Here is a 17,328-nt window from a genome sequence, read left to right as displayed (position 1 = left end):
ATTCAACGCGCATAGAGCGGCGTTGTGGTACAAACTCAGGAATCAATATCCATCACGTATTAATCCGGCAAAACTGGCAGGCAACCCCATAATGGAGACGGAAGGGCCTGGCGCCTATGTGAACAAAGTACTGAAGGAGTGGAGAGGTGAGCTAGGACACAACCCAGAAATTGACCCGTTGCAGAGAGCGATGTTTAGAGAAAGTGTGATGAGAGGGCTTCCAGAGGTGGTTAAGAATAGACTGGAAGACGTGGTGGGGTTAATGGACATGACTTATCCTTTGTTCTGTGCACATGTAACACATAGTGTGGAGAAGCAAAGGGCTCAGGAGCAGAAAGTCAGGGATCAGGATAGAAATGACGCAAGGAAGTTAACTCAGCAACAACTGCAGCCCCAAAGGAGGCTGCAGGCAGTAATGGTGTCATCTGCTACCTCTCCACCCATGCAGGACCAGGGACCCCCGCCTGCACCTCAGGTAGTGAGAAGCTATGGCTATAGTTCACAGAACCAGGCGTCCAGGCGGCAGGCAGGGAATGGGCAATCAGGCCCACGGTTTACACAGGGACCGGGGAACGAACAACAGTTTCCCCGTTTCCACTGTTGGAACTGCGGCATGCAGGGACACAGGGAAATGAGATGTAGGCAACCATACCGTCCCGGCTCGGAGTATGGAAGACCCGTGCGCCAGGGGGAGTCACAAGGGCCCCACGACCAGGGGGAGACAGGAGGGCCCCGAAACCAGGGGGGTAATCACTAGGGGTGCCCAGAGAATGCAACGGGGGGAAATCAAATGATTGTGGTTTCCAAGGGAGCTGAGCAAGAACCTATTCTGCAGGTCCTAGTGGAGGGCAAATTAACAGAGATGATGGCAGACACTGGAGCAGGTTTTTCCTGCATAAAGCAAAAATACGCCGCTCACTTACCCCAGTCTGGACAGTATGTTCGGACGGTCGGATTCTCGGGAAAAACACAATTAATACCCACATCAGATCCAATCTCTATGACGTATAACAACAAGACCATAACAATACCTGTATTAATTTCGGACAGCACCCCGCGCAATCTCTTGGGACGAGATGCAATGTGTAAACTAGGCTGTAAAATCCTATGTACGCCTGAGGGGATTCAAATTGAACAAGACGTGTACCAAATGATGCTACAAGGGACGGGGGAGAAAGAGGCCACTGTGTTCTGGCTGGGCAACATAGATGCAGAGCTGCAAAGGGTCTGTGACCCCTGGGAGCCATTTCTGAAAACCCAACTGCCTCAGTCTAGACAAACAAACATGGAGGCACATTGCACACTACAATATTTGACGAATAGTGACCTAGTTAGGAACAAGGCATGGTTGCAGGGACAGCCCGAGCAGGTGCAGATTAACTCATCTACGATAATTGTAGGGAGACAGGGCGCGGCGTTGAGGGTTAACACGAGTAAGTATCTACGGGAACAACATAGACTAAGAGACGCCGCCCCACACATCACTCTGAGAATAAATCCTGGTTACGAATCCGAACATCTAGGTTCAATGATACAGGAATCCGAGACTCAAAGGTGGGTCTCCACGGAATCTCCGCTAATTTGGAACAGCGCAGATGGGAGTTTCATAAAAATAATGATTTCCTTTTCAGTTTTGGCAAAACCGCAAGTAATCAGATTACCAGGAGACCCTTGCGTTATTCCAGAGGCGGATGCTTTGCTGGAACAGGACATGTTGGCGCGCACCCCGGAACGGTTGTGGTCAAAACACGACACAGATGTGGGTCTAATATTGTCGGCACAGCCAGTGAAGGTCAGGTTAAAGAAGGGTTGTAGACCACCCTTTATCAGACAGTATACAATGAAGCCAGAGTCGGAGGAAGCTATATCACATCAGATTGAGGGACTGTTAAAGGGGGGAGTGCTCGTCCCTTTCAAATCCAGATGTAATACACCTATCCACCCAGTGCTAAAGGCGGACAGGGCTAGGTACAGACTGGTACACGATTTGAGGGCGGTGAACGACGTGGTGTCTGGACCAGAGGCGGAAGTCGCTAATCCACACACCCTCCTGACAAACATCCCGAGTAGCTCGCAGTACTATACGGTCATTGATCTCACGCAGGCATTCTTCAGTGTTCCATTGGAAAAAGAGTCTCAGTATCTGTTTGCTTTTACCCACAGGGGGAAACAATACTCTTACACCCGGTTGCCACAAGGGTTCGCGCACTCGCCGCATTACTTCTCGAAGGCGCTCAAGGAAGACTTGCAAGGAGTGTGCGACACACTACTCAGCACGGTTTTACTGTATGCAGATGACATTCTAATCTGCTCGGATACACGTCAGCAGTGCCATGAGGACTCCATCAAAGTTTTGAGTGGATTGGCCGTGGGAGGCCACAAGGCATCCCGTTCAAAACTGCAGTACTGCCAGCCAAAAGTTGAGTACTTGTCTCGCGTCATTCAAAAGGGCATAAAAAACATCTCACCCACGCAACTCAAAGCTGTATCCAAGGCACCTAGGCCATTGACGGTCCGACAGATGATGACGTTTTTAGGGATGACTGGGTACAGCTCTGAGTGGGTGGAGGACTATACGATAGCGACAGCGCTGTTGAGGATGATGATAAAAGAGGCGGGTACAGACAAGCTTCGCGCTCCCTTGACATGGACCGACGAGGGGGAGGACGCGTTCATAAACATTAAGCGTCTGTTGTTACAGGTCCCTGCCCTGGCGCTGCCGGATTATGAGAAGTGTTTCCACCTATTCGTCTCACATAGAGCGCAGCATGCGACAGCTGTCCTGACTCAAACACAGGGGGAGCAGAGAAAGGAGAAAAAGGGGGTGAAGGAGGCGGAGAAGGAAGCCACCAAACCGAGGCTGATCCCTGGGGATCTGGTCTTCGTAAAGGTCCACAAGAGAAAGTGGTCATCACCCCGGAGAGAGGGCCCGTACGAGGTGATCCGATCGACTGGAACGGCAGTCCAAGTCAAAGGATCAACGACCTGGTTCCACTTCAATCACTGCATAAAGGCCAGCGGCGATCTCTTGGGGGATACAATCGATCGCAGTTATGCAGAACCCGACATGGAGGGCCCGAGACGGCAACTGGAAGGTGCAGTGCCTGCTGATGCTCCCGCAGATGTTGGCAGCAGTGTGCGGACGGTCGGCCGGGCGCAACGACGTCATTGAGAACCGTCACGGTCGACCCGTCCTTGAGGATGACGGGTTTGAGTGGGTAGGAGTCCCACGGGGTCCCGCTCAGGCTCAAGTACCGGCAGGCTTTCATGACCAGGCTCAGAATCAGGCGCCCCCTCTGCCCCCCATCGAGGAAGGGGGGGAGAAGATAAGACTACAACCAAAAGGGGTGTTTCCCGGAGGACCGCAAGGGCATGTTTTTGATTTTGACCATTCCCCCGTTACAGGCGGGGATACTTACCATTATACTAACGAGGATCGGGTTGTGGGGGTAGATAGGAGGGTTGAGCCTGTCCCGAACCAGGCACAGGGGACAGGGGTGAGGGGAAAAAGGGAGGTCAAGGACGCTGAGTCGGAAGAGGTGGGGGGACAGGATATGTTCCAGAGGACAGCCGGAACGTTGAGGGACTCAGTGGGCTCACTCTGGGCCAGGTTGAGGGGTTTGCTTCCTTCCGGGGAACAAGATGGGGGCGACTATGACTATGACGAGGAAGACCCGGAGGCTGACCCGATGTATAGGGCGGCTTTAGGGAATGAGTGGTTTAAGTGGGTCCAGTACACGAGCGCGCAGAATCAGATAGAGGATTGTTATGTCTGCTCCAAGGCACGTCCGGATAGGCTGCTGGTGAAGGGCACGAAGTTCAGTTGGGCTCAGTGTGACAGGGACGCAGAGGCATGGGAGGGGCCCCATAATAGTCGCCCTTGGTGCGAGGCAGAGTGTTTGGGGTTTCTCGGCTCTAGTCGTTTTAAGGCGGCAGGAAACGTCACGGATTTCAAGGATGTCACTATGCGGGAACGTTGTAGGAAATTGGATGTACGTGTGCAGGGGGTAGCGACGGGGTTGCCAATACCCAGAGGTGTCAAACTATGGCTGACCAAGGATTTCGAGTGCTTGCAAAAGGAGGGGACCCGGGACGTAGGGGAGGTGGCAGAGGGGCGGTGCACTACTATTTGGAGCATCACGACTAACTGCACGAAAGAAGGAAAGTGTGGACACGGGGTCGTGTTAAAGGGAGTGGATACCAACCCACGGCCTGTAGCTTGCCCTTTTCATGTCCAGGATATGGCACTGGCGGACCAATACTGGCTCTGCGGCGGTAGGAGGTTGAGGAATACACTTCCTTTAGATTGGTCAGGTGGATGTGCCCGGGTTCAGGCGATCATGCCAATGGTGGTCCTACCATTATCAGTGACGGAAGGACCTTCTGAGTCTCCTATCTCTCGAACGAAGCGTAGCTACAAGGCAGACCCAAGGGTGTATCTGGACAGCATAGGACAGCCAAGGGGCATTCCAGCCGAGTTCATGGCTAAGAATGAGATTGCGGCAGGGTTTGAGTCTATTCTGCCATGGATATCGGTCAATAAGAACACCGGGTGGATCAACTATTTGTTTTACAATCAGCAGCGGTATCTCAACTACACCGAGGAGGCGTTGGATGCAATGGGGGACCAGATGCACGCGACCAGTACGGTGGCGTGGCAGAATAGACAGGCTCTGAACTGGTTAATGGCGGAGAAGGGTGGAGTCTGTTCCATGTTTGGACAGTACTGCTGCACATTCATTCCGACGAATGTGGGGCCAGGGGGAAAGTTCTCCGAGGCCATGGCTAAGCTGAAGGATTTGAGGGAGGAGTTGAGGGGGAATTCTGGCCGGAATGAAGAATGGTGGGGGAGTGGGGTGTTGGAAAGATTGGGACAGTGGGGAAGCATAGTGATGCAGACGGGGATATCCATTGGGGTGGCAGGGTTGATATTGGTTCTCCTTTTCTGTTGTGGTATGCCTCTCTTGGGTAGGCTGGTAACTTCACACGTAACGAGCCGAATGCTGATGGTGGGACAGGAAGAGATTGAGCCACAAATCGGGCCATGCCCTCAGCTTTATGCTGCCTTAGAGGGAGACGAGGGGATAGAGGATTAGGGGTATGGTGAGGTAGGGACATTTTCTTTTTGTTGGTTCAGTTTTGTTTGTTTTATTCCTTTAACTAGGCGTATGGTGAGGAAGGGACATTTTCTTTTTGTTGGTTCAGTTTGTTTGTTTTATTCCTTTAACTAGGCGTATGGTGAGGAAAGGACATTTTCTTTCTGTTTGGTTCAGTTTTGTTTGGTTTATCCCTTTTACTTCAAAAAAAAAAAAAAAAAAAAATGTAAAGGTTTTTTGAAGACATTTTGTATTGGTTCTTTCCTTTAAGAGTGACGGGGGATGGTCTGAGTGATGGTTTATTTTTTATTATTTTTGTTTATTTTACTCATGGTCCTGGTCAAACCGGAATGGGAAGGGGCATCGGTATGGAATGGTACGGAGTGTCGGTTCTGAGCCTGAGGAAGCATTGAGAAGAAGTGTTCTGGGGATCGGTTCTGGGGACTGAAGGGACAAAGGGGGGGGCTAACGCAGTGGGCAAGATGGGCACCTCCCGTCGAAGATGGGGGGACACGTGGTGAGGTCGGGACCAGCGCCTCCCGTCCAGGCATGGGGACATGCGTCTACGGGGACTGGAGGTGTGGCGTGGTGGTTGCTGTATTGGCAAAATGTGACTTTTGGCAATACGGTGAGGAGACTATGGCGTGGGCATGGAAGGGGGGCTGAGCGATGGACACTAGGACTCAATGTTATGGAAGAGACAATGTCATTTTTTTTGGGGGAGGGATGTTCTATGTTTAGTTCTGACGGTCAACTTCTCCTTTCCCTGATGAGAGTCGCGGTTTCCGGCCGGAACTGTGGCTCATTTGGTAAGCGGTGGAGGTTGGGGGATTTGTCTGTCAGGTTAGGATTATAAATTGGGGTGTTTTTTTTTTTGATGTTTTATTATTACTCTTGTTTTGAGCGGTTTTGTGTTTATTGTGAGAACGGTAGTCAGCCTTTGTTGGTCCGTTAGGGGTCCAGTGAATGAAGTAAGCGTTCTTGTTTAGTTAGACATTTAAAATGTATTAGGTTTCTCGTTTAGTTAGACGTTCACATTTTCTTGGTTATATGATTTGGGTGGGACTAGGGATAGCCCCAAATGGGGGAATGTTGGGGAAAATGTGTATATGAGGTGAACTAGTTTAATATGGGTCAACTAAGCAGTGCTGAAAGACGGTCTGGCTGACGTTCTTAAAACAACTTGGACAGATGGACATTTCAGTACGGCACGTTGTGTGCTTGTAATCTCGTACATCATATCGCTTTCATATCTTGTTCTTTTCTCTCTTTCATACATACACATATACACGCACACATCTCATCTCTATCTCTTTCATACACACACAAACCTCACTAATCTGAACTCTCTCTTTCACACACACACATATACTCTTTCACATTCACACACACACACACACTCATTTTCACATTCACACACACACATATACTCTTTCACACTCACACACACACACTCATTTTCTCTTTCACTAATCTTGACTCCAGACTCCAGCTTTGTCTCAGGACGATAAACCTTTAGACTTATCTTCTGTTTTTATTCTCTCTTCTATGTTAAATCTATGTGTCATCTTAATGTACGTCATGTCATATCTGATATAATATGTTACGTCATCATATCTGTCATGTCGGGGCAGGGCTGGGAAGGTATTATCTGGGGGAACGGGGGGTTGGGGAGTCAGAGTGTTTTCCTTCAACTGTGGTGACCGTCTACTGAGCCATAGCTTTTGCTGTTAAAACTTCTTTTCCTAAATAAATTACCTACTTGTTAAAATTGGAAATATCGTCTCCTGCTGTGTTAAACAACCATCAGCCACAACATAACTTTCAATCTGATTTCCTGCCATTGTCTAAGGGTGTACCACAGGGTTCGGTATTGGGGCCAGTCCTCTTTACAATCTATATTAATGATATTGTTTCTAGTCTTTGAGCACTAGCAGGTTGTCAGGCTCATCTTTATGCGGATAATACAGTTGTCTACTGCATTGCGGATACTGTTCAGGAAGCTATTGTGAACCTGCAGCTTGCGTTTGACACTCTCCAAAATGCTCTAGCTAAGCTCAAGTTAGTGCTTAATGCTAGTAAAACCAAGTCTATGATGTTTTCTAGAGCCAGGGTTATAGATTATGACATGCTACACCTAACAACAGCAAATGGTTTGTATATTGAAAGAGTTAGTGAGTATAAATATCTTGGTATATGGCTGGATGATAAACTTTCTTTTAAATTCCATATAGATAACCTAGCTACAAAATTACGGCAAAAGATTGGTTTCTTGTACCGTAACCGCGCTAGTTTTCCTATGTTCTGTAGGAAAAGAATTATACAGGCTGTTTTTTTGTCAATATTGGACTATGGTGATGTCATTTACAGGCATGCGTCTGCGTCTACATTAAGGCCTTTGGATTCTGCCTACCACTCCGCCCTAAGATTTATTACGGGTGACAAATATGATACTCACCATTGTCTTTTGTATGAGAGGGTAGGCTGGCCATCTCTCTCGTTGCGACGTAGTTATCATGGGTATCTTTTTATCTACAAAGCAATTATTGGCAAACTTCCACCTTATATTACATCTTTGTTGGTCTGGAGTGCTGTCACCTACCAAACTCGTTCGAATGATCGGCTTGTGCTCAGGGTGCCTCGAGTTCGGTCTGAGCTTGGAAAATCTGCCTTCTCCTACGATGCTCCATACACATGGAATACCCTGCAAAAGACTCTAAAGCTCGGAACATTCCCGTCATTCATGGAGTTTAAAGGCATTGCACTTGACCTATGTACTGAATCATGTAATTGTTTTTAATCCATCATTGTAGTAATTGTAATTCATTGTAATTATTAACTGTTATGATATTTGTGTCCTTTGTTAACTCGTCATCACTGTAAATGAGGGAAACCTCAGTGCTTTCACGAGTATAAATAAAGATTTGAAATGAAATTTAAGAAAGTATCTGCTGTTAAAATGACAAACAGCATTGACACTTTAATTCACGGTCGGTTAAACACACGTTTGTTTTATAATGCTCACAGCAGACCGCAGTGTTGTTGATAAATTACGTGGGGCCGGGGGGATTTAAGTTCCGCAAAAAAAGGTTGACCATACCGTTGCAATCGTACGGTGCACAGCCCGTACTGTACCGGAGGACCACATTGACGCGGTACAGTACGTATCCGCGTACCGTTACACCCCTAGTGGATAGTTCAGTGTTCTGTGGTACTCAATGTTCATTGTTCAAGACTCTGATGGCCTGGGGGAAGAAGCTGAGCCTAAGCCTCTCTGTCCTAGTAGCTGGGGTTCGCAGGCGTCTGCCTGACCTCAGCAGCTGAAACAGGCTGTTATTGGGGTGGTGGGGGTCTTTCATTATTCTGCAGGCTCTGGATTTGCACCTCTTGTTGTATAGAACCTGCAGGGGTGGTAGTGCAATACCCGTGGTACGCTCGGCTGAGCGCACCACTCTCTGTAGGGCCTTCTTGTCCTGTGCCGTGCTGTTTCCATACCAGGCAGTGATGTTTCCGGTCAAGATGCTCTGTACAGCTCCTGAGTAGAAGGACTGGAGTATCTTCCCCGATACTCTGAACTTCCTTAACTGTCTCAGGTGGTAGAGGCGCTGTTTCGCCTTCTTTACTACTGTGTCTATGTGTGTTGACCATGTCAGATCCTCTGAGATGTGGACCCCCAGGTACTTAAAGCTGCTCACCCTGTCCACGGTAGCCCCGTTAATCATCAGTGGTGTGTGTGTCTCCTGCTGTCCTCTCCTATAATCCACGATCAGCTCCTTGGTTTTACCAATGTTCAGGAGCAGGCTGTTGTCCTGGCACCAGCGTTCCAGTACCTCAACCTCCTCCCAGTAGGCCTTCTCGTTGTTGTCCGAGATCAGCCCCACCACCACCGTGTCGTCTGCGAACTTCACTATGGAGTTGGAGCTGAACTTGGCCACACAATCGTGTGTGTAGAGTGAGTACAGCAGGGGGCTCAGAACACAGCCCTGGGGGGACCCGATGCTCAGGTTGATGGTGTTGGAGGTCTGACCCCCCACCCTGACCGCCTGGGGTCTTTCACTCAGAAAGTCCAGTACCCAGGCGCTCAGGGCGGAGCTCAGACCCAGCTCGATCAGCTTGTCCACCAGTCTGGTGGGGACTATGGTGTTGAACGCTGAGCTGTAGTCAATGAACAACAGTCTCACATAGCCCCCCTTCTGACAGTCAAGGTGAGAGAGGGTGCTGTGCAGTACCTGGGAGACCGCATCGTCAGTGGACCTGTTTGTCCTGTATGCAAATTGCATAGGGTCCATATCACTGGGGAGGGAGGCACAAATGTGGTCCTTGACCAGCCTCTCGAAACATTTCATGACCATAGAGGTGAGTGCCACCGGTCTGTAGTCATTTGGACATGTTGGGGAGGGTTTCTTCGGTACAGGGATGATGGTAGACATCTTGAAGCAGGCAGGGACCACTGACTCCGCCAGGGATTGATTAAATATGGCGGTGAACACCGGGGCCAGCTGGTTGGCACAGGACTTAAGTATGCGTCCTGTTATACCATCTGGGCCAGCAGCCTTCCTGGTATTCACCTGCATAAATGCTCTTCTCACACTGTGTTCCGACAATGAGAGAGCGTCCCCGCCCCCCCGCGGTTGCCCCCCCCCTCCACAACAGCCGGCGCGCCAGTGACGTCACTAGCCGGAGAGCCAGTAGCGCCACTGTCCACACCAAACCGAGCGTAAAAAGAGTTGAGCTTGTCCGCGAGGGAGGCGTCGTCGCTCCCCATTGAGGGGGCGCTGACTTTGTAGTCAGTTATTGTCTTCAGTCCCTGCCATAATCCTCTTGTGTCGTTTTGTGCCATTTGTGTCTCCAGTTTAGCAATTTAACAGCCTTGCGTAGAGTATAGACTGAAGCCTTATACTCCTCCATGTTTCCTGAATCTCTACCCAGGTTGTAAGCGGTGGTGCGAGAGTTCAGAGCTGCTCTAATAGTACTGTCCACCCACGGTTTCTGGTTTGGGAAAACCCGCACCTTTTTCGTGGGGACGATACTATCAGCTATTGTTGTTATATAGCTCACCACTGTGTCTGCGAGCTCGCTGACGTCACTGGCGCTGCCTTGGAACATATCCCAATCCGTGTCTGCTAACACGTCCTGGAGCGTGGCCTCTGATTCGTCAGTCCACTTCTTTGTCTCACGTGACACGACGGCGTCACGTGATCTTTGTTGGTAGGCGGGGAATAACAAGATGGAGTCGTGATCACTCGAGCTTGAAGACCCCGTTAATGGCGGAGCAGCTACTGCCTTGTAGCCGGCTCTGAACGGGGAATAACAGTGGTCTAGCGTGTTCCTCCCTCTCGTGGAGCAGGCGATGTGCTGAAAAAAGGACGGCATCACTTTCTTCAGGTTCGCTTGGTTGAAATCGCCAGCCACTATCATCGCCGCGTCCGGGTGTTTTATCTGGTGTCTGTTCAGGTGGTCATGTAGTTCCCCCAGCGCTTTGCCAGTATTCGCCTGTCGGGGAATATATACGGCGGTCATGATGACCGCGGTAAACTCCCGGGGGAGGTGGAACGGACGGCACAGGATAGAAAGATGTTCCATTTCCGGGGAACACGAGCTCGAGAGAACATGCACCCCTTCGGGATTAACCCAGGAATTGTTCGTGAGGATGCAGACCCCGCCGCCGATGCTCTTTCCTGAGGCTGCCGTTCGATCTGCACGTAATACGGTGAAGGCGTCCGAGGGAGAGACGCTTTTGTCCGGAGTCGCCGACGTGAGCCATGTTTCCGTGAAACACATGATGTTGATGTCTCTCATCTCCCGTTGGAAGCGGACTCTCGCCCTTAGGTCATCCATCCTACCCTCCAACGAACGGGCATTTGCCAGAAAGATGGATGGAATTGCTGGGCGGTAAGCAGCTCTTTTTAATCTCAGCCTAATACCTCCACGTCTCCCTCTGTGCCTCTTCCTGCCGTATCCTTTGTTCTTTTCCTTGCTGCCGTTCTCCCGTCTGATTTCTGCTGGTCATTCTAGGCATAAAGTGTCTCCAAACTCCTCTTTGAGCCCGGGGTTTAGGTCCATAAGTGTCTGGCGGTCGTATGACGTACCCGCCAGTGTTGCTTTAATAAAAAAAGTAGAAAAAACAAACATAATAGCTAAAAGTGTGTACATCGTTGCGGAGCTAAACCAGAGGCGTCTGACCGGGGTCGCGTCCTCTATTGGTATGTTTTGATATTTTCTGACACCTCATGTATTTGCAGTTGTATCAGTCATATCAGTCACAAGTCATTCCATATCACTTGGAGTGTGAATGTGATAGACCAAAAGAAACTACACAAATATTTAGATAATAAAAAGTCTGAAAACATGGTTCCTTTGAAAACTTAAAACTGAGTTCTAGTGCGGCTGGGTAGCGCAGTGGACTAAGCACTCGCCTGCCACCACAGAGACTCTGGGATCGAATCCAGCTGCCAGTGGTACCTTCGGCTTGGTCAGTCGTCCCTACTAACACAATTGGCAGTGTTAGCGGGTGGGACACCGTGGGGTATGTGTCCTGGTCGTTGTAAACTGCGACTCCTACCGGTCGGTCGCGGCGCCTGTTCAGCAGGGAGGGGATCTTGAGGAAATAGCGTGAACCTCTGCACGCGTTATGTTCCCCCACTGAAACTCCTCGCTGTCGGGTGAAAAGAAGCGGCTGGCGACTCCACATGTATCGGAGGAGGCATGTGGTAGTTCTACACCCTCCCCAGGCTGACAGGGGGGCAATGCACGACCAGGAAGGGAATTGGCATAACGACTAAATTGGGATGGGTGAAAAATACAGAAAGCCAAATTATTTTTTTAATGAGTTCTATGGTTGTTGTGATTTTGCTTTGGTCTGATGCAGGTACGGGGTGATCATCGTGGGGAACCCCAAGGCCCTGTCCAAGCAACCGCTGTGGAACCACCTGCTGAACTACTACAAGGAGCAGAAGGTCCTGGTGGAGGGGCCCCTCAACAACCTGAGAGAGAGCCTCATGCAGTTCAGCAAGCCCCGCAAGCTGGTCAACACCATCAACCCTGTGAGTCAGTGGTTCTCTAACTTCTCCATGTCCCCAATATGATACGTAATCGACCAGGGGCCGCCATCTGATAAGATTTAGTTCCAGGGACCCCCATCTGATAAGATTTAGTTCCAGGGACCCCCATCTGATAAGATTTTGTTCCAGGGACCCCCATCTGATAAGATATTGTTCCAGGGACCCCCATCTGATAAGATTTTGTTCCAGGGACCCCCATCTGATAGATACCACTTCATTCCCTGTGGGGGTCTCTTGCATCGGCCAGGGACCTGTTGTAGGTATAGGTTGCAGACCTTGCATTTCTCAACACCTTCTGAGAAGGAGTGTATTTGTGAAAAATGTTCATAGCCTCTATGCCTCGCCGATTGGTCATGATGACTGACGTCGCTTTTTCCTCCGTGTGCGACATTGAAATCAGCGCGGCATAATTTACAAAAAGCATAGAGTGTTGGAACGTTGCTTTTCGTGAGGTACGGGAACATCTCCTCCCACTTGGCGAGATATTTGCAGCTCTTCTTGGCTTTCTTAGCTGGTGGAACCGCACCATCCTCTCTCAAGTCCATCGTAGAATGTAATAAATTTCGAGCTAAACCCCTCCTTTATCCGGATTCCGGTCGCTGTTCTTCTTCTTCTTCGGGTCGCAACCGTCTTCCGGTCTGACTTCCTGTGCTAACGTTCTAATCTACACTGATGCCACCTGTCGTCACGGAGGGGAATTGCAGCCATTTTGTAAAAATTAATAAAAAAAAATTAAAAATGGGAAAAATCCGTGAACGGGATGACGGCGGGAAGGAAGGTTGAAATTCGGGACAATCCCGGGAAAATCGGGATGGTTGACAGCTATGGTAACGATACACACATTTTCAGATTCTATACAAATTTAGATTTCAAGGTCACAATTTTCGTTTTCCTTATGCATTAAAATGTATTCATACTACAGAGCTCAAATTAAATATTATACTGTATACACACACAGCTTGGTTTCAGAAGATTGTATATATGTGCGTGTGTAACATACCCTCCCCCGAACCCACACTCTACACGGATACATGCAGATGACTAGTTTAGATGACAAATGGGGGGGGGGGGACGAGAGACGGAAGAGAAGGAGAATCGCATAGTTTTACATTTCGATAACACTGTATTATTGAAAATCTTAATGATTCTGTACTGAGATCGTCACACCCCTACTGCAGACCATTGATTGATTGATTGGACTTTTTATTAACAGATTGCAGAATGGGTACAATACAGTACAGCTCAATACACACAATTGTTAAGGGGATGCAGACCAGAGAAAGACTTTCGTCTTGTTTACATCAGGGTCCCCCATTTTCAATTCATCAGGACATATATGACATACATGACATACAGATAGTCAGTACTGCTACATCTATACATTTATGACATACCAGATTTGCAAATACAGTACTGTTTGTGATACAGAAGGAGTCAAGAAAAGGGAGTATATACATTTGACGTAGAAACTGTACATTGGAGGAGGTTGGGTGGGGGGGGGTTGGGTACATTGGGATATTGACAACCATACTGGGTAATTTACATTGGAGGTGGTTGGGGGGGGGGGGAGACACACTGTATAAACAAGCAAAACTGTACATTGAGGGGGGGGGGAGGAGACACTGTACAAACAAACAAAATTGTACATTGGACTATTGACAACCATACTAGGTAAATGACTGTACATTGGAGGGGGTTGGGTTAGGATATTTACAGGGGCCAATTTTGAATTGCAGTCTCCCGTGGTTATACCCGTAGCGAGTGCATATTCCTCGTATTCGGCACATAATATGTCCCAGCTGAAGCTCCAGTCGCCTGTGAAGCTCATCGAGGAGGGGGGTGGAATGTTAGCCGCCATGCTAGCTGACAATAGCCCAACGTTACTTGTCTCGGCCTCCGTAATGTTGTCTTCAAAACCGGAGTCCGACTGTGACATAGTTAGCTAATATGTATACATGGACGTAAGTTCAACTACTTTTGACACCATGTTTGTGTGGATGTTTCTACGGCATGAATAACGACAGACACAAGTATCAAGTTCAGCGTCTGTAAGCAAAGTGCTTCACATTCCTCTACATCCGGGTATTCATGAAAACAAAAGCAAGCGATTGCCGATCGCCTCGATCTAACTAGACCCCGTAACAATGATTTTCCAAAATAATCTTGCGGTCTACTTGAAACCAGCGTGCGATCTACCGGTCGATCACGATCGACTGGTTGGGCACCGCTGGTGTAGAGCGTAGAACCTCATTGTCTTCCTGCCTGTGTTCCAGGGTGGCCGCTTCATGAGCACTGCCATGTACGATGCCAGAGAGGCCCTCATCCCTGGGTCTGTGTACGACCGCAGCGGCTCCGGTAACCACAACATCTCGCACTCTGAATAATATACTCAATAAACCAAAGCTTTCCTTGCTAACTTCCATCCTACTATTAACCATCTCTCCCTCTTCCCCATCAACCCCTTTTCCCCTGTCCCTTCCTCCATCCCTCCCCTCCATCCCTGCTTTCATTCCTCCATCTCTCCCTCCCTCCATCCCTGCCTTCATCATTCCTCCATCTCTCCCTCCCTCCACCCCTGCCTTCATTCCTCCATCTCTCCCTCCATCCCTTCCTCTGTCCTTCATTCCTCCATCACTCCCTCCCTCCCTTCCTCTGTCCTTCATTCTTCCATCTCTCCCTCCCTCCACCCTGCCTTCATTCCTCCATCTCTCCCTCCATCACTGCCTTCATTCCTCCATCTCTCCCTCCATCCCTTCCTCTGTCCTTCATGCCTCCATCTCTCCCTCCATCCCTTCCTCTGTCCTTCATGCCTCCATCTTTCCCTCCATCCCTTCCTCTGTCCTTCATTCCTCCATCTCTCCCTCCATCCCTTCCTCTGTCCTTCATGCCTCCATTTCTCCCTCCATCCCTTCCTCTGTCCTTCATTCCTCCATCCCTTCATCTGTCCTTCTTTCCATCCATTTTTCAAGATAAAGAATGTAACAAAAACAATGGACTTTCATTGTGATATATCGTTTTCTTTAAGGTTTTCTGTAAAGATATTTGAGCTGTTTTTCTTCTCACAGGGCGTACGGCCAACATGTACTTCCAGACCCATGACCAAATCGGCATGATCGGGACCGGTCCCAACCCCATGAACGCCCTGAACATCCCCATCCCCTTCAACCTGGTGATGCCCCTCGTCCCCCCGCCCGGGTACCTGGGACAGCTCAACGGACCAGGTGAGACGTCCTTCATACGAGGTCCTTAACCTTTTCAGGTGTAAGGGCTTTTATTTATTTATTGTTACATTTACACTCTATAAAGTAGGGATGCACCGATCCGACTTTTTCAGTCCCGATACCGATACCTGGGCTTTGGGTATCGGCCGATACAGAGTACTCAGGCATTAACACTTTCGCGGCCACTGGGATGAGTCTAATAAATCTCAAGAGGACCGGGGAATGTAAACAGACGTGGGGCTGTTTGTAGAGCTAAATCTATACTTTATAGTATTGCTATCTGTCCATTCTCATTGTGAATTGAGACCATAAACCGTCCCTTCAAAATGGCTTAAAGAAAAAAATAATTCATCAATACGTTCTCATTTTATAGCGCTGTGAATATAAGCTTTATACCGGATTTGGTCTAGTATATTTCCTGGAAGCCGAGATAATGGGCTAATAGCTAATAACGTTAAATCCAATGGCATTTCGGTTATAGATACGCTCCAGTTAAAACTCAAACTGCATATGATCGGCACGATCCTCACGCATGTATGCATGAAAGGGGGGGGGGGGGGGCAGGGGACGTCATTTCTGATTATTGATTACAAATAACCGCGTTAGTGTTTGGCGGAGCCAGGCGTTCATGGGGTGAGACGTGTTTCACGGGAGCTCCCTATTATTGTGCGAAAAACACTGTCACCCCACTAGTCTTTATTTTATTTTTTATTTCTTATTGATCTTTTTGTTGAGTGGTGGAACATCTACCACTTTCATCGACCTTTTTCGACTTTTTGCGATGTCGAAGCCGGGAACCAGAGCCAACAACGCTTCAGCCGACAAAATGGCACCGGGCCCGTCCTCGCTTTCGCCTGAGACAAGCGAAATTCTCTCGGTCGTGACCAAACTCCATGCGGACTTTGAGGTACGCTTCGCCGAGGCGCAGTCGAAAGCGCAGGTGGAGCTTTTTGATGCCTTTCGTCGGGCAATGTCGGAGGAGATCGGGCTGGCGGTGGGCCCGTTGAAAGAAAAGATGGAGTCACTGCACGCTGCCACCACAGCTAACGCTAACGAAGTAGCCTCGCTAACGGCTGAGGCCTCTCAACAAGGCGAGAGGGTAGCGGGTATGGAGAGCTCCCTGCTGGCTGCGCAAGCTGACGTCGCCAAACTGCAGTCGGTAATTGTGGAGTTGCAGTCCAGGGAGAGACGATACAACATCAGGATTGTCGGTGTACCGGAGGGCGGTGAGGGAGGACGTCTCTCGGAGAACATGCCGGAGCTGCTGCAGAGGATACTGGGGAAGGATGTCCTTCCCGATCCGCCCTTGTGTGAGTCGGCCTACAGAGCGGGCAAGACCAGTCCTGGTGTGGGCAAGGAGCCGAGGCCCATCATTGTCAAGCTAAACAGGCTACAACAGAGAGAACTCATCATGCGGTCGGCCCGGGCCAGAAGGGGGGATCTGGGTTTCGACAATCACAAAGTGGCCATTTTCGAGGACTTCACGCCGGAGGTTCAGGCACAGAGGGGCGAATACAAACTGGTCATGACCAAGCTTTGGAAACTGGGCTTGAGGCCTACGCTTTTCGCCCCCGCAAGATTGTCTGTGCTTTGTAAGGGCGATGACCGTCGCTCATTTTGGTCGTTGGCCAAAGCGCAGGAATATCTCGGGGGGTTGGCCGAGACGGTGGCCTAATAGCTTTGTCGGGTGAGTAATTTAGCGTTGTGGACCTAAATACATTGTTAGGGCGGACTACACACAATTGCTTGTTATCAGGCCCAGACAGGCTAACTACCAGCTGCCCATCCGAGCTCTATGGAGGCTAACGAGCTAACTGAACATTGTACATGACAGATTCTAGCGTGCTAGCCGGATTCGTCACTAGCTTGCGTGCTGGCCTCGGGCTGGCTAGCGGGCTGCGGCTATCGTCTGCGCCGTGACATTCGAGACCCGTTAATGGTTACGTATTT

The 17,328-nt window shown here is 49.4% G+C and overlaps 1 protein-coding gene across 1 annotated transcript in view; it reads left to right on the top strand.

Moving 5' to 3' along the window:
* Window positions 1-15,407, top strand: part of LOC311226728 (regulator of nonsense transcripts 1) — a gene marked incomplete at its 3' end in the record, with an annotated part of 278,920 nt that extends 263,513 nt beyond the window's left edge. Inside the window, exons 19-21 of the mRNA XM_084312138.1 lie at window positions 11,965-12,139; window positions 14,431-14,512; window positions 15,223-15,407. Coding sequence (XP_084168264.1) covers window positions 11,965-12,139; window positions 14,431-14,512; window positions 15,223-15,407 — 442 coding nt within the window. The remainder of the gene's footprint in view (window positions 1-11,964; window positions 12,140-14,430; window positions 14,513-15,222) is intronic.
* Window positions 15,408-17,328: the final 1,921 nt, after the last annotated feature.

The sequence above is a fragment of the Notolepis coatsorum genome (assembly GCF_963971535.1).
Source record: "Notolepis coatsorum genome assembly, chromosome: 4".
In the NCBI taxonomy this organism is placed as follows: Eukaryota; Metazoa; Chordata; class Actinopteri; order Aulopiformes; family Paralepididae; genus Notolepis; species Notolepis coatsorum.
This window is presented reverse-complemented; position numbering and strand designations above follow the sequence as displayed.